Source organism: Erinaceus europaeus, chromosome 16, assembly GCF_950295315.1.
Source record: "Erinaceus europaeus chromosome 16, mEriEur2.1, whole genome shotgun sequence".
NCBI lineage: Eukaryota > Metazoa > Chordata > Mammalia > Eulipotyphla > Erinaceidae > Erinaceus > Erinaceus europaeus.
This window is the reverse complement of record NC_080177.1, coordinates 30208363-30234416: the sequence shown is the minus strand read 5'-3', so window position 1 is coordinate 30234416 and position 26054 is coordinate 30208363. Positions and strand designations below refer to the sequence as shown.

Genomic DNA, 26054 nt, shown 5'->3' with positions numbered 1-26054 from the left:
GAGTGTTCTCAACCTGTACTTCACTTTCATAGGGAAAAAGACAAAAGGATCTTGTCCAATCCCCTATAATAAGTTTTCACTGTAAAGGATGAAGCAGTAAGGTACAATGATAAACAATGAGGATTCAAGTGAGTCAAACATTTGCATGTCCAGATTTCCAATATTAAAATGAAAATACAGAAATAAAATCCAGAATTGGCCAACTTAAGTTTTTCAATGATTTATCTGTACTTCTCATTGAAAATATTAATGCAGGAAGAAGGGCTTCAGGCAGTGGTACACCACATTTGAGCATACATATTACCATGTGTGAGTACCTAAATTCAAGCTCCTGCTCCTCGCTTTCAGGGGGAAAGTATCGTGAGAGGTGAAGCAGTTCTGCAGGTGTCTATCTTTCTCTCTCCCTTTCTACCTCCCCTCCTCACTCATTTTCTCTCTGTTCTATCAAATAAAATGGGGGGAGGAACAAATGGCCACTGGGAGCAGTGAATTCTTAGTGCTGGCACCCAGCCCCGGTGATAATCCTGGTGGCATAAGTAAAATACATAAAATAAAACAAAATTTATACATATATATTTATTTACTTTCAAACTAATGTATGTATTCATTAGTCTTGTCTGGCATCCTACAACATTATTTCCTATATCTTAAGCAGAACCTTTATTAGCTAAGTATGAAGCCAAATTTTATTTCATTAGTGATTTAATATTGATTTATAAAAGTATGAGATAACAGAGGTATAATTCCACACTGTTCCCACTACCAGAGAGTCCTCTGCCCCCATTGGAAACTGCAGTTCTCCCATGGTCAAAGATATGGGTTGACTATTATTTAAATAAAAAATCATATATGTTTGCCCATTTTTTCCTATGGTCCTGCTTTCTCTTCCTCTCTAAGTCACAACCCTAACTATTGCTACTTACAGCTAAAATAGACTCCCTAGCTTCTTTCAGCCCTAGGATCCACATTCTCATCTGCTCTATTCCTACTTTTTGGTTCCTGTTTCTCACGAAATTTTTACTAACACCCTCAAACTTAACGCCCTGGCCTTGCTCGCAGATTCTTTTCAACATACATCCATACATCACACTCATCTTACCAATTTAATTATGGTGAAGCACAAATCTCCAACTGTATCTGCATCTGGACACCTTTAAGTAAATATGGAGGAGGAAACAAAGCACATATTCATGCTGGTTTTGGACTTTTTAGTGCTCATCATATCTTCTGAGTTTCGCTTGTCCACTCATTGTTCTACTCTTCTTTTTTTTTTTCCTCCAGGGTTATTGCTGGGCTCGGTGCCTGCACCATGAATCCACCGCTCCTGGAGGCCATTTTTCCCCCTTTTTGTTGCCCTAGTTGTTGCAGCCTCGTTGTGGTTATTATTGCCATCGTTGACGTTGCTTTGTTGTTGGATAGGACAGAGAGAAATGGAGAGAGGAGGGGAAGACAGAGAGGGGGGAGAGAAAGATAGACACCTGCAGACCTGCTTCACCACCCGTGAAGCGACTCCTCTGCAGGTGGGGAGCCGGGGCTCGAACCAGGATCCTTACGCTGGTCCCTGCGCTTTGCTCCACGTGCGCTTAACCCACTGCACCACCACCCGACCCCCTGTTCTACTCTTCTAAATTAACATCTCATATCTACTCCTCCTCCTCACACATTCAATATCTCATCTCTTTCACCATCCTTACACTCAATTAATAATATTTTTGAGATTTTTTTTTAAATTTTTTAAATAATATTTTTCTGAGAAAATAAGAGCAATTAAAAGAAAGTTTTTGCTACATGTTTTCTTGTTTGTTCCCCCTTCTTAAGATGTAAAGAAAGGAACCTTGGGACTCAGAATAATGCCTATATCATACCGTGTGCTCATTCAGCATGTTGATTAAAAATAAATAAACAAAGGGAATAAATATCCCTAGAAAAGTCATGAAAAACTCATGTTACATAAGTCTTGTACCAAAAACTGAATCAAAACAAACTTAAGGTCTCCAAGATTGATGCTCTAGACCTAATTCATTTTTTTTGAATGGATGTGAGGGTGATCTGGCTGCGACATCTCTCACCCCACTGATCTCCAGGGTTGATTCATCTGATCGGGCTGGATAGGAGGGTTCTCCTTCCTCCCTCACTGCTCCACGTGCGTCCCTCCTGAAGCTACATGCTCAGTGGAAGAGAACGGCCTTCCCCAAATAGAGACCCTTTGGTTGAGGGTATATGAGTAGCTGTGCTCCCCTGCTAGAACTTCCAAACAAGATCTCAAGGTCCATTTTTATTTTTATTTTTTAAGGAAACTTTTACTTTTTTTCTTTTTTGTTTTTATTATTATCTTTATTTATTGGAGACAGCCAGAAGTCAAGAGGGTGATAAAGAAAAAGAGAAGAGGGGGGAAAGAGAGAGAGAGAGACCTGCAGCACTGCTTCACCACTCAAAAAGCTTTACCCCTGCTGGTGGGGACCAGGGGCTTGAACCCGGGTCCTTGAGCATTGTAATACCTGCACTCAACCAGGTGTACCACCACCCAGCCCCTCAAGGTCCATTTTTATATTATGCTATCAACATGAAATCTTATTTAATGTTTTCCAACAATTCCATGGTCCCTTTTTCTTTAAATGTGAAAAGACATTTTTCCAGGGTTTTAAAACTCCTATTTCACTAGCCTCATAGCAATAGTACAATGATTACTTAATGGCATAAATATTTTATGATTATTGAATTTTTCATATTAAGTGTACAGCTTGCATGAATAATAGAATGTAGCTCACATATACCATTCATCGTCTTATTACGCAAAACTTTTTTCAGGATTCTGTTACTTATTTGAAAAGTGTAAACAAGTCTCAAAATAAAAAAAAACTATCTAAAATAAGATCTTCCTTTATAAATATGGCACTAGTAAGAGATATTTTACTTTAATACTTTCCACTTTGGAGTCTGATTTTTTTCATATAAATCCTAACCCTCATGTCCATTGACTCTACAGTTCAAAGATCAAGTAGTCTGAGGTGTCTGGAGTTTATTCAAATATCATCTTTATAAGAATGAACAAGGTATTGAAAATATAATGTCCCTGATAAAAATTCTGTCATTCTTATGTGAGAATACAAAGATGGAAGTGGAAGCAGTTAAAGAGAGAAACATTATTTTTTTTTTAAATTCAGCTTTTGGTGCCAGCACCCTTCACCCAACCTCACTACAGAATACTGCCAACTTTAGTTTCTATTAGTAGAGAGAATACTGTACTTTCCTTGACCACAACTTCTATGAATCACATAGAGAAAATAAGAGAAAACAAAGTCATCTAGTATGCATGTGTATTTACATTTTTAGGGGATGAGGCTGTCATAAAAGTGTTTTACTCAATGTGGTCATTCATGAACGTGAGAGAATTTCACCTTAAGAATATGTAGGTTACAAATAATTAAATAATCATGAGCCTTATATTTTAAAACATAAAACTTTTAGATATAGCTAGTTATTAGCTTTAAGCTTTTTAAATATATTTCTTTTCCAAAGAGGAAGTTCCTCTCTATTACTATCAGAGCCTTTATCACGAATGATTTTGGACTTTTGTTAAATGTTGTCTATCTGCAAATTTATATGTTTATGAGATTTATCCTAGGATATTATAGATTATAGTAAGTGATATTTCAATGTTAATAATAGCCTAGTATATGTTGAATAATCTCACTTGGTTGTGGTGTGTAATCTTTTCAATACATCCTTTCATGATATTTTTGCTGAGGACTCTTATATGAATCTATCAATTTACTTCCTTTATTGTCTTTTTCTGCTTTCAGTACAGAGGTAGTGCTGAACTCATATAAATTCTCTTCACTTGCATTTTCTGAAAGAGATCGATTCCATCCATTTAACAGAATAAAAGGTAACTATGGTTCTCTACTGCTAGAGTTAGTTCTAATAGTATGTGCCTTTCAAAGAAATGGTTTATTTAACCTAAGTTATTAATGTGTTGATTACTGTGTTGTTCAATTTCCTTCTGAGGCTTTAATATCCGTGGGGTATCTAATGATGACTCTTCTATCACTTATGATATTGGTAATTTGTGCTTTCTTTCTTGTATCTTAGTTAGCCTGGCTGAAAGTTTAACTTTTAATGGCTTTTAAAAGGTCTTTCAAAGAACCAACTTGGGTCATGATGATTTTCTCTTTTTCCTGCTTTCTATTACACTGATATCTTCTGTAAAAAGTTCAGTTCTTTCCTTTTTAGAGTTATACATTTATCTTACAGCAGAGGAAGAAAGAACCAGAGTAGGATATGGAGTGACAGGTGTCAAAGTAAGGGCCCTCACAAAAATCTATCTTATGTTATATCACTGGGCCATTTCCCCATCTGATAATTATTTCATATTTTCACCTTGTTTTGGTTTAAATTTCTCTTCTTAAGAAACTAAAGTTATTAATTTTAGATCTTTCTTTTTCTGATACATGTGTTTATTGTTGTAAAATTTTCCTCTAAGCACCATTTTTGCAATGTTCTATAAATTTGATGGTGATATTTTCATTTCATTCAAAATATTTTTCTAATTTATCTTAAAATTTATTTGTTGAGTTACTTAGGAGTGCATTAATTTGGGATCTGGGGAGATAGCATAACGGTTATGCAAAAGATATTGATTCCTGAGGTTCCAAAGTTCCAGGTTCAATACCCAGTATCACCATAAGCCAGAGCTCAACAGTGCTCTGATCATTCTCTCTAGCACTTTCCTTCTTTCTTTCTTTCTTTCTTTCTTTCTTTCTTTCTTTCTTTCTTTCTTTCTCTCTCTCTCTCTCTCTCTCTCTCTCACTAAAATGAAATATAGGGCTGGTTAAGTGCAAACATTACAGTACACAAGAACCTGGTTCAAGTGTTTGGTTCCCACCTACAGGGGGAATGCTTCCGGAAGCAATGCTGCAAAGGGTGGGGGATGGAAGGTGTGTGTGTGTGTAGGTGTGTGTGTAGGGGTGTGTGTGTGTGTGTGTGTGTGTGTGTGTGTGTGTGTGTGTGTGTGTGTGTGTTTTGCTATCTTCCTCTTCCCTCTCAATTTCTGTCTCTATCCAAAATAAATAAAATATTAGAAATTGATTATTTTTTAAATGAAATATAAATATCTTAAAGTGTATTAATTTCTAAACATTTGGGGATTTTTTAACTTTCTATTATTGAGTGATAATTTAATTCTGTTTTGTCTAAGAGCAATATATATATATATATATATATATATATATATATATATATATATATATATATTTAATTTTAAAGGTGTTTTTTTATGGCCAGAAGGTGATCTAGCTAGTGAATGTCCAATATGAACTTGGAAAGATTATATTCTGATGTTATTGTTTGTGTGTGTCACTAACTACCTGGGCGTCATCACTCTAGGCAAACTTTTCCAGGAAGAGAGAGGCAGGGAAAGGGAGAGACAGCACATCACTAAATCTCTGAACCTGGAGCAGCTTTATTTTAAAACAAACAAATGGACAGTAAGCTTAAGTTCTATTGAAAGTTCTATTACAAAATAGTATTTAAAGTTGTCCTTAATTTCTCAGCAACTGAGTCACAGAACTAAGTCAGAGTAGATAGTATGAATCAAACGATGAATATTCAGACTTCTGCAAAATGATTTCACTCACACATTTTCAAAAGTGTTCACAAATGAATTATTATATGTTATAATTTAAATGTCTTACAGATTATAAAATTTCTTCTGTTGAAACTGTATGCTAACCGGAAACTGAGAAAATATATTATGTATGTGAATTTACATGTAAGGGATAAATAGAATGCTATTTTTATATAATTTATGATTACAGTTGGAAAGATTAAACATAGTTTTTAAAAAAGAGATAAAAGGGAATGAATGCCAAATGCAAAGAAAATGTTTTAGCCTCCTAAGAGATTATTTAAACTAATGATATAAAAACTACTTCTAAAAATATTTGAAATTCTCTATTTATGTGAAACTAATTCGAACATACATGGAGAGAATAGTTATATAAAAGAGGAAATAGAATCCAATTTGACTACCTTTTTGATAGGAATTCTCTGAATATTGTAGCCAATAAGAGTCTAGTCAGGATATTTGCATTTCGTTTACTGCACACGATCTAACAATCTACCCCAAAATATACAAGTTAATAAATAAGGAATAAAAAGTAACCTGAAAAAATCAATAGATCAAACACTTACAAAACAAATTCTATCAATTTACTGACTTCATCCAAACCATTTAGCAAATTACATATTTTGGTTCAAAACATAGTTCTTTAGAAGACAGAATTTTGGAGCTCCAGTGGCGCTAGTGCACGGTACTTATACAGAAGACAGAATTTTCATTATATTGACTATAAGTTAATAATCCTCCATTAAACCTTTTCTTTATATTCTGTCCCAATTCCTCTTACTATGGTTCAAGTTAACCAAGTTTTATTCCAAGTTGCTATTTTCATTCAAATATGTGGCTGAATAAAACTGACTCCAGTATGAATGTGAAACAAAAGGGTCACAGAGTACAGTTGTATTTTCCAACTTACCCAATGTTAAAGTGATAGTAATAGTATATTTAAATGACAATCAAATTCTTAATTAATTCCTTTGAAAAATTACCTTTTGTTGAATCATCCTCAATTGGCTGTTTGAACAATGTAATATCCTTGAAAGTGCATAGGAACAAGACTACCTTTTCATGTTCATTTCTTATAGGTGCAATTTGCATATAAAACCAAACAGGGGTTCCTGTAAAAGAAAGAACAACAGTGTAACATGGCCACAGCAATGACTTGTTCTCCAGCCAACTCCTATAATCAGCATCCAAGCAAGAGTCTCTCATTTGATGAAAGAAAAAAAAAGTATTTTTAAAGCTTCAATTTTGTATCAACTACTAGCTGCTCAAACACAACTCATTTCTTTTCAATAATATTTGAGGGCTGGGAGACAGCTTAATGGTTATGCAAAAGACTCATGCCTGAGGCTCCAAGCTTGCAGATTCAATCCCCACCACCACCAGAAGCCAGAGTTGAATAGTACTCTGGTACATTTCTCTTTGTCTTCTTCTCGATCTCTCTCACTAAAACAATGTATTTATAAAGTATATTTGAAAAACTGAAAGCAAAGCATAGGATAGCATTTCACAATGCAGGAATATAGAAGCACTCTCGCTATCCAAGTGAAGCAGAATCACCTTTAGGTCTGAATCCCCACACCTCCTCAGTGCTCATCAACCTCCTTCTCAGGACATCACCAAATGTGACAGCTTCTATATCTTCTCTCTAGTTGTCACTCTGAGAAGTGTCTCCAATTGACTTCACCAGCAATGCAGGATGTTCTGATAAGTATTACATTTGGAGGAACACATGAAATGCTGTTTCTGTCTCAAGGCTCTCTCATCAGTCAAATAGACATAACATGCGTAACATAAGAGGCCTGATATGCACAGAGCTCTCTCTCTCTCTCTCCGAAACCATTAAGGCAATGTCAATGGGAGAAAATGTCTCCGGTCCTTGAGAGTGTTAGGTATTTACACCAAGTCATCACTTCCTATCTTCCTTACCTAAATCATGACACCTAAATCATGTTCAAATAACAGCACTTGCAGATTTGAAGATTCCAGAGGACAGTTGCAAAGTGTTCTAGACTTAGAATTTAGATAAATCAAGAACTGACTTTATGTGGTTAGGTGGTGACACACCCAGTTAAGCATGCACGTTACCATGCACAAAAGCCTAGACTCAAGCCCCTGGCCCCTGGCCCCCTCTCTACAGGAAGAATGCTTCATAAGCAGTGAAGCAGCGCTGTGGTGCTGTGGTCTCTCTCTCTCTCTCTCTCTCTCTCTCTCTCTCTCTCTCTCTCTCTCTGTTGCTTCCCCCCCCCCCTCTCGAAACATCCTCAAAGGAGTAATTTCATTAAATGTACAAATGCTGGGGGGAAAATGCATTAGAATAAAAAGGCATTTTTGTATCATGTTCTCCCCAAGTCACAGTAATAGCTAAGTCTCTCCAGATTGTCCATCTTAAAGACACAGAGAAACAGGCTTTTGACAGGTTTGGTATTTAGGGAGTGAAATATGCAGCTCTGAGTGGTCTCTTAACAGCTCCCAATAAAAATCAATAGGAATTACCTGAATACCTGTGGCCCCTGAAAAGTCATAGAATAATGTCACCCGAAAAAGGTGAACTGGATAGTTCAACAGAAAGAAGTAGCCTGATGATCAGGTTCAAATCATCTTTGAATTAAAGAAGGGAGACTTTTATGGAAACATTCATTTTTTATGATCAGTCCATGGGTGATCATGAAAAGATATATAGCCCTTTTAGAAATGATTGTAGGATGAAGCAGGGACTCAGAAAAGCTTGTTCTTTATTTCCTGTTTCTTATTTTACACAGTGTGTCCAGTAATTGTGAGTGATGCACATAGTTTTATAAATCACTAGACGCAGATGCTAGCAGATACATGGCCTATGGCTGTCCCAACACACTGCGCTTGAGGCAGCCAGGTCATAAATAGAGAGAAAGGGGCAATTAAAAAGAAGTAGTTTTTCCAAGGTCTACTAGAAATCTGAACAGAAAGAGACGATGTTACATTTCAGAGCTTCCTATAAAAACAACAACTTTTCAGATTCTGGCAGGGCCAGGGATGTTTTTGAAACTGCTTTCAGATATCAACATAGAAAGTTTTTCAAATCAAAGCCAGGGATCAGACTTGAGTATTTGCTGAGTGACTGAGGAAATAGTCCTACTCTGTATTTGGTATTCAGGGAAATGGCAAGTCTGGGAGGGTGAAGGAAAAAAAAAAACCCATTTGTCCCTTGGAAACTTGGGAATACACTAGTATTGATTATTTGAAACTGGTCTTGCTATCCAAGTTCTGCATTCAGGTAAATAAAAGAGACATTTTATTTATTTATTTGTTTTTATTTTAAGTAGCATTGCATTCAAGAGTATATAGGTTTCAGGTGACCATCACTGAAACTGAACATGGATACAGCTGACATTAGGTTCATCACTGAAACTCCAATTCTATTTTTCACTACACATATATCCTCTTTTTACTCTGACTAAAGGTCAAAGGGAAATTTCCTTACTAATACAGCCTATTGTGAAATTACTCACTAAATTCAAGACACATATCTAAGTCAGTTAAGGAGGAAGAACCACATTTGAAAATGAAAGGAAGTTCTAAGCATGTGTTTACAACCATTTCTCAATATTTATGTAAACTTGTTGGAAAAGGTCCAGAAGACACCTAAAGTCTGTTCACTTATAAAATAAATAAATAAATAAAGTTCAACTTAGGGAAGAAGCAAAAGTAAAAGAAAGTGATTATCCAAAGAATGAAAATTAGAAAAGAGACCTAGTTAATAAGTATAAGTATAATAGTTGGAGGATTTGTCTGTTTGTTTTCTCCTCCAAACTCTGATGAAGAGTTCCTATCATGAAGTCCAGAAGACACCTAAAGTCTGTTCACTTATAAAATAAATAAATAAATAAAGTTCAACTTAGGGAAGAAGCAAAAGTAAAAGAAAGTGATTATCCAAAGAATGAAAATTAGAAAAGAGACCTAGTTAATAAGTATAATAGTTGGAGGATTTGTCTGTTTGTTTTCTCCTCCAAACTCTGATGAAGAGTTCCTATCATGAAGTCATATGTGATTATGTAATGAGCATTTTAGCACTCACACATTTCATCCCAGAGAACACCTTTAAGCATTTGATATAAATTTACCAAAGGTAAATGATTCGTTGTGAAAATACTACTTCCACTAGTTTTCACATAAAACATTATGAGGCTACTAGCAAAAAGTCATATTGGTCAAGATTCACCTAAAGTTGACACCATATGCCATCGGTTTATGTATAGAATGTAATCATATATATATACCCTCTAATACCAATCATCTTTTACTTTAGCCATAAAGAGAAGTAAATGATTTTAGTTATTATCATTTTTAGTTACTATCATTTAAGTATAGGACACACCATGAGTATTGGTTGTGAAACATTTTGCTGTGTGGCATGACTTATATTTAATATGCACCATATTTTTCCTTTCATTCCTCTAAGGTTGCTTTTCACAGGTTGAATCATTTTATTAATTTTACCAGTATCCTTAGCCCTGCCAAGAGAAGGAACAACAAAATGTTAATAAAGAGTTGACCATTCTTACTGAAATTTAGATAGATACCTACTGTTTTTCTTATATAGAAGAACTTCAAAACAGTTTGACTCGTAGTTGTCAAAAGTCTGCCTGACTTTCTCAATGGTCTTCTTATCAGTCAATTCCCCATACATAAAACTGGAAAAAAAATAATCTATTTCAATTTTCAGTGTTGATTTTCAAATGTGACACAAATCATAGTTGTCTTTGATTTAACTTTTCAAATTTAATTACAAAATATAATTTGCTCCAGTAAAGTGATTTGAAATATTTAAACCATGTCTTAATCATGATTGTTGAACTTCCTCCTAAATGTTAGATTCAGAAGTTACTTTAGAGTTATAAAGAGGAATTCCTAACTTTAAAACACTCCTTAAATAAGGTGTATTGCCATTTATTTTGGGGAAATGTGGAACTTTACCCCTGTGAGAACAACAATCCTATAAATCAACATTTCTTAAATGAAGTGATATCTAAGTTGGAGGGGAAAGCTCCTATGCACACAAAATTCAGTTACTATGTCCTAGTCAAAAAAATCAGTTTACCAACAACACCAGTTCAAATTCCAGTTACAATAAATAATATATTTAATAATGATGACTAGTATATTTTATAAGTATGGAAAATGTAAACCTTACTGCTTGCTCTTATGTCTATAAATTCCCGGTTAAAAAAATAGATACACCTTATGAAAGATGACTAACCACCTTTTTTTTTCTTTCAGACCTATCAAATTGATCACTGTGCAACTGTTGGCCATGCACAGACCAAAAAACATATCTTGTTTCTCAATGATAAGCCCATGTGGAATTTTATAAACATGGATAGTCAAAATCAGGAATCAGCCTGAATGAGTAAAGTCCACCAAAGAGATTTAAAAAAGTGTGAGTGCTGAAAATGAAATTTAAATTGAGTATAACTGAAGATCACCAACAAACTATTTATGGGTAAACTTTTTAACCTGAGTCTTAAGTTTCCTCAACAGTAAAATAACAATAAAGCTATGATAATTCAAAGGGTGAGTATTAAGAGGATAATGCTCATAAAGTTATAAATTATAATCTGCTATACTATGAATTATTACTGTAATGCTTTTTTTTTCTTTTCTGTTTATAATGGAAAATGAATTATATTTCATTTGCATTAATGGCCAGGTAGGTGTCCAGTCTCACAAGTTCTGGAAATGATTCTTGGTCAGCAGCCTTGGACACCTTGAGCATGTTGAAGCGCACAGTCTTTGTCTGAAGCAGATACTCACTCGCTGTGAAGAAGTCTCTGAAGCAAAGGGACAGGTGAACTGACATGTTCTTGTGGCACTTCTCCAAGCTGCCATAGTTCCGGACGTAGCAGAGGTAGTCTCAGGGGTGACAGTGCTCCTCTGCCTCTTCGTCTTGGTCAGCACACAAAACAGGATCCTCCGTCCAGTTGAAGACATGTCTGAGGAAAGGGCATCTACTGTAAATTTGGATGCTTCCTTTGGCGTCTTGAATCCAAGATCAATGTTTCTGTAGTACTGTGGGAGCTTTCCTTTGCCAGTTTCTCCAAGCGGGATCCTCTTCTTATATTGAAATATGTCCAGAGCTTACAGAAGTCCCGGTAATGTCTTCCATCTTCCTGGGTCCCCAGAAAGAGGAGCATGATGGCAGCAAACAATTTCCTTCTTCCAGGAATGCTTCTTGATATTTTTTGGTTTGGTTTGGTTTGGTTTGGTTTGGTTTTTATTTGAGAGAGAGAGAGAGAGAGAGAGAGAGAGAAGAAGAAGAAGAGAGAAAAAGGGAAAGTGTGTGTTTGTTTTAATGGAGGCTGGGAGATGACTCATCCAGTAGAGCGCACACTTCACCACTAAGCCATGTCAGAGGTCCAGGTTCCAGACCCTGACCATAACATGGGGGCAAAAGGGAAGCTGCACAAAAAGTGGGGCACTGGGAGTCAGGAGGTGGTGCAGTGGGTTAAGCGCATGTGGCGCAAAGCGCAAGGACCGAAGTAAGGATCCAGGTTCGAGCCCCCGCTTCCCACCTGCATGGGAGTCGCTTCACAGGCAGTGAAGCAGGTCTGCAGGTGTCTGTCTTTCTCTCCCCCTTTCTGTCTTCCCCTCCTCTCTCCATTTCTCTCTGTCCTGTCCAACAACGAACAACATCAACAATGGCAATAATAATAACCACAACGAGGCTACAACAACAAGGGCAACAAAAAGGGGGAAAAAAGGCCTCCAGGAGCAGTGGATTCATGGTGCAGGCACCGAGCCCAGCAATAACCCTGGAGGAAAAAAAGAAAAAGTGGAGCACAATGAGGCTATCTTGCCTTCTCTCTATATCTCTCAATCCTTTTCTTTCAACCTCTATCTCAAGAGTCTATCTAGAAGGGTGGAATCCTGTAGGCAGGAAGTCATGGAGGGGAAATTATCTTATTTATTTATTTATTTATTTATGTACCTACACCAAATGCTTCTTATAAGTGGGGTTAGAAAGACTCTCCAGGCCCAGTCCCATTTCATGCTTCTCTACAAATATAGGAAGAGGTTCAAGGATTCTTGCTAAAAAACAGTGGCCCTGTTTAATAATCTGGACCCTTAAGGCAAGAATATATCAGATGAGAGTTTCAGTCTCCATTCTGGAAAAAGTTAGTATGTCTATTTTAGGTATATTCCAAAGGGCCCATGACTTTACTAATTTGGGGGTGATCCTGACAGCTAACATGCAGGTGAGCTAAAGGTATGATCTAGGGAGGTGGTGTCAGCGTTGGAAATAGGACTAGAAAGCCTGATCAAGGAAGAGAGTAGCTCCCAAATCTGGGAAAAGTATATAAATACCTTTAATTGTAAACTCCATCAATTTGACCTGGGGCCTATATTCAGTGCAGGAGCTGTGTAACCTCTGCATCCCTGTAGGTCTGAGTTCACATCTGTGGTTTTAGCTAGGAATATTCTAGGCCACACCCATTGCCAGACACATCTTCCTGTGTCTGGAGTGGTAGGGGATTTTGGCCCAACCTCTCTTCTGAGAATGAAAATGGGGCAGTCCCTACCATTGTTGATCTACATTGAGGGCAAGGTCCTCTAGGGGCCCACAAAGAGGCCCATTTTGTTGTTCCTGATGACCAGTGACAATGGATTATTAAAAAAATTGTTCTTCTTTATATCTTAATGCTTTTTCAGACATCAAGTTGCAGATGCTACCATGATAACAACCTGACTTCCCCAGAAAGACGACCTCAAAAATGTGTCCTAGAACCCCACCTCTCCAGAGCCCTGCCCCACTAGGGAAAGATAGAAACAGGCTGGGAGTATAAATTGACCTGTCAATGCCCATGTTCAGTGGGAAAGCAATTACAGGAGCCAGACCCTCCACCTTCTGCACCCCATAATGACCCTGGGTCCATACTTCCAGAGGGATAAAGAATAGGAAAGCTATCAGGGGATGGGATGGGATATGGAGTTATGCTGGTGAGAACTGTGTGGAGCTGTACCCCTCTTATCCTATAGTTTTGACATATTCTTTATTTTTATTTTATAAATAAATTTTTAAAAATGTAAGTGATAATGACCATAAGATTGTAAATAAAAATAAACTTCTCAGTAAAAATATATATATATAGTGGCCCTGTATCTTAAAGAAAGTCACATAATTTTTCATGTCTTCATTTGTGTATGAGGTGATGAGATTGTTTACTGCTAATCTGATCAGTTTTCTTGCCACTCACTTAATTTGTGGTAAAATTTGTCCTTGAGAACAAGGGAATTTTCTTCAGGCCTGGTCTAAGGCATGTGCCTTAGTATTTGGCAGTGCATCTCTCATGTATTGTCTGTCCTAGGAAACTTCTGGGATAGATGGGTTTTGGTTTATGTCCTTTTTTCCTTATTTTCAGATTCCTTGACAAGCCATCAAAATTTCACCACCAAATCTTTCTGTGATACTTAACACAGTTACCATGGGAGGTATAATCCTTATTAACTGAAAAAAAATTAACCTAATTATGTGTCCCACCAATCAATCTTACTCTGATACTGCTAAAAATTTTTCCTGAATAAAAGCACCATAAATATTCAAATTCATATTTTATCTATTGGCGGCTGTGTCTCATGAGCTAACAAATGGCTCACACAGAAGCTACACAGATTGATGGGCTAAGGTCTTTAAAACCTAACACAGAAACCTGGGAACAAGTAAGGAATAGTATTTAAAAACAAATAAGAGCTCAGCTTTCAAAATCTGAAAGAAGTCACATTGGAATAAATGAAAGCAAAACCTAAAAACTTTACAACAAATTAATTTATATGGGCTTACAAAGATTGAGACAGAATCACAGCTGACTGATTCATAACATGTAATTAAGACACACTAAGGATAGCATTGTACATCTCTAAACTTTCAAGTGTGACCTCACTGAGGCACCTCTAACCCCAGCATTTGTGCTCTGTGACCTCATATAAAGCAGAGTGTCCAGCCAAATGGTACCAACTGGACATCCATCTTTTCTGAAATAATCCTGTTAATGAGGCAGGCTGTGATGTATGTAAAATAAAAAATTACAATATCTCTACTCTCAATTTGTAATGTGATATAAAGGATTATTAAGGACCTTTCAGAAAATAAATATATTTAAAATTATCTGTCTACTCCAATCCTGCATAACTACATTATTCCTTTTCTCATTTCTTTTTTTTATATTTTTTAAATACTTTTATTATCTTTATTTATTTATTGGATAGAGACAACCAGAAATTGAGGTGGAAGGGTAAGACAGAGAGAGATACCTGCAGACCTGCTTAACCACTCACATAGCTTTCCCCCTGCAGGTGGGGCCAGAGCTCCAACCTGGATCTTTCCACACTGTAATGTGTGTACTTAACCAGGTGCACCACTGTCTGGCCCCTCTTCTCATTTCTACTGGGTTTTCAGAAAGGTCATGGACTATTTTTCTGTTTTCTATGCAAAAAAAAAAAAAAATGCATCATTACTTTTCTGACAACCCAACAGACAGATGATAGATGGGTGGGTGGGTGGATGGATGGATGGATGGATGGATGGATGGATGGATGGATGGATGGATGGATGGAGGCAGCATGGGTTGTTTAGAATTCAGCTCTGATGCCAGAGGAATAGCTTGCCAGGTAGGACATATGGTCTGTCATGTACTAGCACATATTTGAGTCCCAGCAGCATATGGGATTGTCAGAGTACCAGGTAAACTTTGGCACTTTGTGCCTCTTCCTTCATATATATATATATATTATTCATATATATATATGAATAAAATATATATGAATATATATTCAGATAATTATGTGTGAATAAAAAAACTACTCGGGATAGTGAAATCACAGTTACATAAGGCCCTGATACATCAATAAATAAATTAAACAAATAATTCAGGTTAGTGAGAAATAAAATGCTACAGTGGTTTCTATCTAACCTCTAAGAAAACATGTTTTTAAATGCCGTTCCCTAAAAATCTTTAAACAACAGTTTTTGTGTTCTCCAACAGGCAGTAAGACAACCTAAAGACTTGAAAAATACAATTACTAAATAATAAAATGAACTAGATTAGAAGTTCCTAGGAATCCTGAAGTGAAGTATTTATTCAGATCTTAACTGAAAAAAATGGCAGCGTGTAGCACACATAGTTTTTTTTTAATAGAAATTTAGATACTATAAAAAGCAAAGAGATGGAAGAAATCTGGAATTCTAGTATATGGCTGTTTAAAGTGGAAACAGAAAACAATTCTACAGCATCCCGATAGAAATTAACCTTTTAAGTTCATATATATTAACTTCTGCATATATTCTACTATCTAATAATCCTATTTCTGAGCATTGAGACAACCTCTTACACAACATTATAAGAAAATGTGTACAAGAGTGTTAGTCTCCAAGATTCTGAGGTAGTAAAATGTCAGATAATGTATTTAAGACTAACATAATGGATAAATCAGTCAAATGATTTGAAGACCTGAGGATATGGGTACACAGTAGATAGGCATAATAAAACTGATTATCACATGGCAAGGTAAAAATAAAAATCTCAGCTATAACACTGGACAAAAAAATGTAAGTAAAGTAGTCAAGTAGTGGAGCACCTGGTTAAGCACACACACAACAATGCACAAAGGCCCAGGTTCAAGCCCTTGGTCCCCACCTGCAGGGGGAAGCTTCCTGAGTAGTGAAGCAGGGCTGCAGATTTCTATCTGTCTCTCTCCCTATCTCCCCCTCTCCTCTCCATTTCTCTGTTTGTATACAAGAAAAAATAAATAGAAATATTAAAAAAGCAAATAATTATAATTCTTACCACATGCTATGAATTATGTAGTTCTTAGTCAAGCATAAAACATCATTTCAAGAATACACATAAATTATTTCAAAGACAGACTAAAAAAAATACATGAAACACACTATAATGAATGACTTTTTTGTTGTTGTCACCAGGGCTTGCTGCACTGTTCTCAGTTGGCTTTTTCAGATAGAGACAGAAAGAATGCAATAAAGACACCACAACACTGAAGTTTCCTCCAATGCAGTGCTCCATGCTCAAACCTGGGTTATGTCTATGTCAAAGAAATATTCAGGAGAGTTATATTCTGTGCCCTATAATGAATAATTGTTGAAGAGTAAAAGGTGAGGTGAAGGGGAAGACAAAAAGTAATAAAACAGTACAGGCATTTGCACAGAGATACCAAAATAATATTGAGAAGCATGTTGAAATTGACTGTGCATCTAGTCCCATGGGGCAAGATTAGGAAGGACAAAGAAATAAAAAGGAAAAAAAAAACAGAATGAAATATTAACCTCTTGATATTGAAAAATCACAGTGCATACAAAAATTAACAAGATGGGAGTCCTTGCCTGTAGGGCACTTGAATCTGGCATTAACAGAATAAGGGGAGAAGCAACTCTTCCAGGGAAGAGAATGTACAATAATAACACACCTTCATTTAAATTAATCCTTTTATTGGAAAAATTGCTAATGTTACCCAGTATAACTTAAAATCCCTAACTTGATGAAGATGCAAAAGATAGATCTTTGTATATGAATATATTATTTTCCACATAAAAAGGTTGAAAATAGAGAAATAAATCAGTTTCCCTGATTAAGTCCCCAAAGATAACTCTATTTCAGTTTTTTTCCTTGAAAAAAATATAGGATTTGGGATACAGAAATAATTCAGTTACCTTATACCTTCAAAATAATGTGATTTTAATATTCAGATGAGAGTTTTAAAGAAAAATTAACTCAGGGAAAACACTTCCCATCTGTCCTTGCTGAAATACTATGAAAAAGTTTTCTGTTCTAAATGTATTCCTTATATAGAGATTTCTCTTTACGATTTTTTTATATTTATTTATTTATTTTTCCTTTTGTTGCCCTTGTTGCTTTTTATTGTTGTTATTATTAATGTCATCGTTGTTGGATAGGACAGAGAGAAATGGAGACAGGAGGGGAAGACAGAGAGGGGGAGAGATGGATAGACACCTGCAGACCTGTTTCACCACCTGTGAAGCGACTCCCCTGCAGATGGGAAGCCGGGGGCTCGAACCAGGATCCTTCTGCTGGTCCTTGTGCTTCATGCCACATGCGCTTAACCCACTGCGCTAGCACTCAACTCCCCCTCTTTATGATTTTTAAATAGTCTCCTTAAGCACACACATAGAATATTTTAAATGACTTGTCATAAATAATATAAATATCAGATTCTGTTTTACATAAGTCAAACTAAATATCTATGGTATAATAACACCTACATAACAAGTGTGTGTGTGATTAGAATAGGATGTAAGAATTTTATCCTGATGTCCATTAAATATTCGTGAGCCATGTCCTACTTGAGTTTTTTTTGGGGGGGGAGGGGGCAGAGGTAATTTTTTTTGTATAAGAGTTTTAGCAGTTTAAGAAGTGCTGATGTTGTTAGTGGTTCCCTGACACAGAATACTTTTAGGACCTAGAATAATTCTCAGCTTACAGAGGGTGATCAAAAATGTTAACTGCTACTGTCAACTGTAATCTTCCAATAAAAAAATTAAAATACATATTAACTGCTCCTGTGAACCTAAGTGTACATAGGTCTCTTTGGTTTGGTATATTTGCTTCCTTTCAATAGTCCCAAGAGTGGAACTGTACAGTCAAAGGGTAGGTCCATTTCTAGCATTCTGAGAAGTTTCCTGACAATTTTCCATAGGAGTTTGAGCAATCTGCATTCCCATTAGCAGCGTGAAAAGGTCCCTCCACACACACCCCCATACACACACATCCTCACCAACACTGGTCTTTCTAATGTATGCTATCATCACAGGTGTAAAGTGGTATCTAGTCCTTATCTTTATTTGCATTTCTCTGATAATCAGTGACTTTGAGCATTTATTCATGCGTTTTGGCCCTTTGGATCTGAATACTAAATGATCTCAATCATAGGTATAACGTAAAACATAAAGTAAAACTTGGACTGGGTTTGCTATAGAGCACCAAAGCTAAGGACTCTGGAAAAGGAAGAGAAAAGTGGAGGCTGGAGGGGGTCTTTCAGTTCTGGTACATGATGACTGTAAAGGATGTTAAGCTTATGGTGTCTAACATATTGCAGGGAGATGAAAGATTGTATGTGTGTGTCAACAACTGTACCATAATCCATTAACTCCCAATAAAGAAAAGAAAGGGGGCTAAGTGGTGGCACACCTGGTTGAGTATACATGTTACAATGCACAAGGACCCAGGTTTGAGCTCTCTGGTCTGCACCTGCATGGGGAAAGCTTTGTTAGTGGTGAAGCAGGGATGCAGGTATCTCCTTGTGACTCTCCCTCTCTATTATTCCTTTCCCTCTTGATTTCTGGCTGTCTCTATGCAATAAATAAAATTTTTAAAAAATTTTAAAAACTAATAACAAAAATCATTTTCTAAATGAATGAATAAATTCATTGTAATGCAAAAAATATTTAGTTTTGCAAAAGTTCTTTTCGACGATTCTTAAACTATTAGTTCTATTAATAATTTAGTCTCTACATCCTAATGTAATCTTAACCCTATAGATTTTATGAGTAAAATTTAAGCTTTTTAACCACATTCAGCATTAAGTTAAAGTTCAGAAAACATTTGTAAGCTGGTCTATCACCTACCTGCATGTGCTGCTTTTCTGCATGACGTCAGCTCGATGATACCCAGAAAGTTTACAAAAACCATCATTACTATAAACTACAGGCCAATCCACAATCTGGGCATTTCCCAGTAAGAAACTTGATTCTAAAAAAAAAAAGAAGAAGAAGAAGAAAAGGAAAGAGAAGAAGAGATATTTTAGTTTAATTTAGCAGTGTAATTTTTTTAAAGCAACCAAAAGGGCAGATTCATTAAGAAAGAAACATGCTGGTTTGTGATATAGTAATAAATCTTAGTCTTGAAATTCATATAATGAACTCTGTATAATTACCAAGTAGGATCTGTAAGATCTTCACTAAGTACAAAATCTTTATACAAGCTAAAAACTCCACTGGAAAAAAGTCAGGTATGATAACTCTTAATATTCAAGTATAATATGTAAAAAAAAAAAAAAGTATGGGTATTATTAAATAAGTGTTTATGACTAAAATGATTACACTTAAAAGGTTACTTATTAAAACTAGGGCTACAGTCATCTCTAAGCAAACTGAGAATAATTAACTTTATAGCAAAGGCAAATTTGTATGAACCCTTCAAAAATTCTATTAATGCAATTTTGATGTAAGACAAAATAGTTTCTCATTAGCTTAATCTCAATAAACTGAATTTTAAAAAGCAATAAAGAATCGTTTTTACAGGGCCAGACCATAGCGCTGCGGGTCAAGCACACATCCAAAGCATGGATCCAAGCGCAAGGACCGCGCAAGGATCCGGATTCCAGCACCAGGCTCCCCTGCAGGAGGATCACTTCAGAAGCAGTAAAGGAGGTCTGCAGATGTCTATCTTTCTCTCCCCCTCTGTCTTCCCTTCCTCTCTCCCCTATCCAACAACGACAGCAATAACAACAATAAGAAGAACAATGATAAACAAGGGCAACAAAAGGAGGGAAACAGTCTCCAAGAGCAGTGGATTCATAGCACAGGCACCAAGCCCCGGCGATAATCCTGGATGCAAAAAAAAAAGAATCTTTTTTAAAACAAAAAGTGACTCAAACATTATTTTCAACCACATGCTACCTAAATTTGTAAGTCATCATTTTTTTTCCAAATAAAAGATACCTCTCTAGTTTATTTTTAATGGAGATGTGGTTTTACAGTAACTATACAAATTGTTACTATATATATATATATATATATATATATATATATATATATATATATATATCTTATTATATCAGACAAGATTTGGAAACCACCAAATTACCCAAAGACAGATGAGTGAACTCAGCCATAAGAAAAGGAGATCTTGCCTTATGCTACAACATGAATAGAACTTGAGAGGATCATGCTGAGTGAAGTTAGCCAGAAATAGAAAGGCAAATAATAGATGATCTTGCTTGTATGTGGGATTTAGGAAACAAAATACGTGAAAACACGAAGTGAAATATAAATAAGCCTTTGGTCTATATCTGCAGATCCGGGGCTACTAAAAAAGAAAAGAAAGTAACACAATGGACAGGAGTAGAGGGAGGGTAATTCTTGGGTAGAGGGCAAATTATACTAATGCATATTATGGGGAGATGTGAAATTGTACCCCTTGAGAAAAGAGTCTTGTGAAACATCAAATCCTCAGTAGAACAAAAATAAGTAAAAATACTTAACTTGATTCAAAGTAAATAAATAAATAAATAAATGCAAATAAAGGAAAAAGAGCAGAGTAACCAATTCAATTAAACTTGCTCCCCAGAAAATTTCAATTTCCCTTGGAACACACCTAAAGTTGACTTTCTAGCTTCTTCCCACCTGAAGACCCCCAATTTCATCTGTTCTATTCTACCTTTGGGTTCCTGTTTATTAAACAATTTGTCCTGCTTTTAATCTTTCGGCCTTTTGGCCACCAAGTTGCAGACGCTATGATTCCAACTTCACTGCCCTGGGTAGACAACCTCACCAATGTATCTGGAACCTCACCTCCCCAAAGCCCTACCTCACTAGAGAAAGATAGAAACAGGCAGGGAGTATGGATGGAACTGCCAACGCCCATGTCCAGTAGAAAAGCAATTACAGAAGCCAGACCTTCTACCTTTTGCAGAATTTTGGTCCACATTCCCCAAGGAATAAGAAATCAGGACCCATCAAATGGAGGGGGTGGGACACGGAACTCTAGTGGTGGGAACTGTATATTATACGCCTGTAATCTTACAATCTTACTAATCATTATTAAATCACTAATTTTTTTTAATTTTAAAAAGAAAAAAAGAATACGGTGGGAAAGAATAAAAAATCTCGTCAGTATTTCTCTGCAGACAAGAAGAGTAGCAAATCGAGAGGGTAAAATCAGTTCCAAAGTCTCTGAAATACAAAGCTATAAAAGAAATTTGTGGTGAGGGTTTCATGAGATCATGAGGGTGGATGAAATAAAAATTAGTGCCCCTGTGAGTCAGGAGAGGGAACTTCCTTCCTCTGCTCTCCTTCCCAAAGTGTGAAGGCACAGTGAAAAGTCAGCAGTCTGCAACCTCGCTGAAGGCCCTCACCAAACCCTAACCTAGCAGACTACTGATTTCAAGGTTTCTAGCCTCCAAAACCATGAGAAATGCATTTCTGTTGCTTATGAGCCACCAAACTGAAGGCAACAATCAACTAGTCTTGACAGGAAAATAAATTTCTGTTTTGTCCTCACAGCTCTTAACATCCAAGAGCCATGGATTCTAAATAACTGAATCTTCTGTAGGATGCAAACTATTTCAAGCACGTTTGAATATATTTCATCTTCTTAGATGAGGGACACAAGAGTTGGGTCACTAGGCCCACCATGTGGCAATAATGCAGTACATCTCAGGAGCTGTGACTCCACACACTAAATAGATTCTTGAGAGCTTGACATCTTAAAAAAAATTAAATTCTTTTTTTTATTTTTTATTTATTTATTCCCTTTTGTTGCCCTTGTTTTGTTGTTGTAGTTATTATTGTTGCTGTTGGACAGGACAGAGAGAAATAGAGAGAGGAGGGGAGACAGAGAGGGGGAGAGAAAGAGAGACACTTGCAGACCTGCTTCACCGCCTGTGAATGGACTCCCCTGCAGGTGGGAAGCCAGGGGCTTGAACCGGGATCCTCAAGCCAGTCCTTGCGCTTTGCACCACCTGTGCTACCGCCTGACTCCCCCCAAAACTAAATTCATGTAAGATCATCTAGTATCCTTGCAGAGGAGAACATGAAAGCAAACCTCAAGGGTTAGAAGCCTAAAAACTAAACCGCAGATGCCTAATTCAAAACATCCCAATGGGAATCACTATGAGTGTTTCTCAATTTTTACTGCACATTCAGTTGAGTCAGAGGTTGTGGAAGATTGGAGGTGGGCCACAGAAACTACTCATTCCAAGCCTCTAGAAGATTCTATTTTAATTGATCTTGCATGCAATCCAGGCAATAATATTTGCTTCAAATATTCTCAGGTGGCTCTAGTGTGCAGCCAGGGTGGTGAAGCACTAATCTCCTGCAATAATTCCTAAGTGCTGGCAGCTGCAATAGTATCTTGTCATGAGTATCAAAATTACAGATTGCTAAATTCTAGTGCAGATACACTGAATTATCTGCCTCTGGGCAGAACCCGAAGATACAGACACAAAGGTAAGTCTCAGTCAGGGTTGGGAAACTTTAAACTAGGACCTTGCTACTCAAACCACAGACCACCATCACCTGAGAATTTGATAGCAATGTAGACACTGGAGTTGATCCAAGACCTTTGAAAATCCCTCACAACAGAAACCAGAATCTCCATTTTAACAAAGTTGTCAGATGATTCCTCGGTGCATAACACACTCATCTTGTGCATTCTTGCTCTGTGTTCACAGATGGGAAAGCAGATCGAGAGAGTTAAAGAATTCTGTAAATGTAGAAGAGGGTTTCTGGTCTGGGGAAATAATACAAAAGCAGACCTCACTGTTTTCCACTTTCTGTTCCATCACACTAGATTTCTGAACTGCTAAGTTTGTTTTTTATTTTAATATAAAGGGAATGCTTTATCTCTACAGAGCTAGTTCTTTGGTACAATAGAAACTTACTACTTAATTTAAATAATCAATACTGCTACACATTAGTCCTGTTCCTAAAGGAAGTCACAAATAAACCATGAGGTCCATATCCCTGAATGACAGAAAGTTCTGGAAAAGAGAGGTTATATTCACTCAGTGAAAACAATGTTTTTTAAAATGTGAGATGTTTCTTCCCTCTCTATAATTCCTGAAAAGAATTTCTCCTTCTAACTGTTACAATACCACTTATGTATGGCAGGATTACAGGCACTTCTTTAGAAGAAAAAGTTTCAGGTTACTTAATTTTTAATTTTTGTTTTTATTTTTGGTCATAAACAGAGATAAATAGAGAGAGAGAGGTAAGATATAGAGGGAGAGAAGGAGAAGCATTGCTTCACCACTCATGAAGCTTCCTGCCTGTAGGTGCGGTCTAGGCTTAAACCCAGATCCTTGTGCACTGTAATGTGTGCACACAACCAGATGCACCACCACCCAGCCTCATATTATGTCTTTTTAAATAAAACTGTAGCCTTCTCTGATCCAGAAATCCCACTGACATTAACAATAACAAAACACCTCGCTGTGTGTGTGGGGGGAGGGGGTAAGTCCTCACTTTCTCCTTCACCTTCTCTCTTTCTACCTTATCATTTTTATGGAAATTCCTCTATAGAAAAGTATTTCACAGCACTAGAATAGAGAAACACTAGATATTTTAAGAAGTGATAAAACCCACCGAAGAATTAGGTGAGAAAAGACATAGAGTAGAGGTAAGAAGGGAAAGAACTTTACAAAAATAAACCAGAAATTCTGAAGAAAGCACTTTGATGAATATACAAGTTTTTCAAAAGATTAAGTCTAACTCTAAGAGAAGTTACCCATATCTCCCACCTGATTTGAAACTTTAAAAAGAGATTTGAAACTTTAAAAAAAAATTGCAATAAAGTTTACCCAGGGTCACTATCTTTTTCTAAATAGGACTGGCTGAATAGAAAGTTTCAACTAAGTTGACTGTCACATGTTCACTTTAGAGTTGGAATTTGCTTTGGATTTTGGCTTTGCTCACAATTTCACTTCATTGTCTATTTGATTAAAATATGACATTTCTAGTTCTTGAGAATAACCACGCTGATCAAATGGATTATTGATGATACTCTTTTTTGACCTCCTATAAGTAAAATTCAGAAGCCTCTGGCTACAGTCACACTGACCCAAGTTTCTTTCTCAAAGGAATATAGAGTGAGCGAAGTGACAAAGTGATGACACGTGAATTTCAGAGTCACTCCAAACTATCTCTTTTTCAGTTTTCTTCATGTAAGTGAAATCTTCCCTACATCTAGCTATACTTGATCCCAAACCCTGGAAGTCACCCATCCAATATAACACTGATTCCTCATAAATCTACAAAAAAATAAATAAATATAAATACAAATATAGTACATCCACTTCTCTCCATCTCAACAGCTACTATCCCAGTTCAAGCCACCATTATCTCTTGCCTGAACTACTGCAACCATATCTTCAACTTCCTATCTAAACTCTACTGCTCTCTATCCCCCCAACCTAGCTTGTTGCTACACAAAGAATAACCATTGTGAACAGGAGTTTCTCCACTGGAGGCTGGGAACACAGCATAACGATTATGCAACAAACTTGTGACTGAGGCTTTTAGGTCCCAGGCTCAATACCCAACACCAAAATAAGTCAAAGCTGAGTAGTGCTTTGATCAGTCTCTTTCTCTCCCTCCTTCCTTCCCTCATTAAAATAAAATATTTTTAAATAAGTTTCTCCACTGTACTTAAAAATATACAGTCTTACCAAGAATCATCAGGTTTCTATTTATTTCTCACTTTTCTTCCTCTACCCTACTACATTTGAACTATCCTCATAGTTAAGTTTCATAAACTTAGCTACTTCATTGGCTCTTTTCTCTCCTTAGGGCTGTTTACATGCTTTCTATTTGTCTGAAATACTCTCCTGTCGACTTATTTAACACTAGTTCTTTAGAAAGATTTGCCCCAACACCTTCTCTCAATCAAAATTAGTCACTAGTACACTTGATGACCACACCCTCACATTTTCCTTCATAATGCTTACCACTGTCTGTAATTACACATCATGTATGGATGTACTGAAAGACTGTCTATCCTACCAGACTCTAATTTCTATTGGATCAGGAACCACACCTATTTGTTCATCATTGTACATCCACAAATGTTTTGTTGAATGATTAGATCAAATATAATAAATACTGGTTCCTGTAAGCTGTATGTCAATACCTATTATAGCAGTGCTAGACTTTGTTAAACAAATATGTATTTTTCTTCAAAGAATTAACAATTCTCTTCTTTTAAAAAAAATGTAGTGTGCCCAGAAGACTTTTCTGCTCTTTGAAAACGTGTGATGTTAAAGAATGGGGCACATATTAAAAAAATAATATTCTGATTAAATGATAGCTATAGATATACTTAAGTTTTACAGAACAGTAACAGCAGAAAAATCCCTGAAGCATATATAGCACATTCTATCTGGGTTAAATAAAATCTTGGTACAGATGGTTAAACAGAAGCATAAATAATTTATATGCCATGCCCATTCCACAATGTTGATTACTGGAAGGTGCGCTGTCCATTTCTCCTGTATCAATTTCATAATATAAAGCTGGTATCGTTCATGTTCTTACAAGATACACCTTCATCTTATAGCTCTATGACAAAAGAGCATATGTGTATGTGTTCATATGTATATGTTAGGTGAATATACTTTGTACCTTCCACAATGAGACTAATTATTACAT

At 36.3% G+C, this 26054-nt stretch overlaps 1 protein-coding gene across 1 annotated transcript in view; it reads right to left on the bottom strand.

Moving 5' to 3' along the window:
- Positions 1–26054, bottom strand: part of KCNH5 (potassium voltage-gated channel subfamily H member 5) — a 447738-nt gene that overhangs the window by 408120 nt on the left and 13564 nt on the right. Inside the window, exons 2-4 of the mRNA XM_007530917.3 lie at positions 19254–19377; positions 10187–10293; positions 6610–6738 (exon numbers count right to left, since the gene is read on the bottom strand). Coding sequence (XP_007530979.1) covers positions 6610–6738; positions 10187–10293; positions 19254–19377 — 360 coding nt within the window. The remainder of the gene's footprint in view (positions 1–6609; positions 6739–10186; positions 10294–19253; positions 19378–26054) is intronic.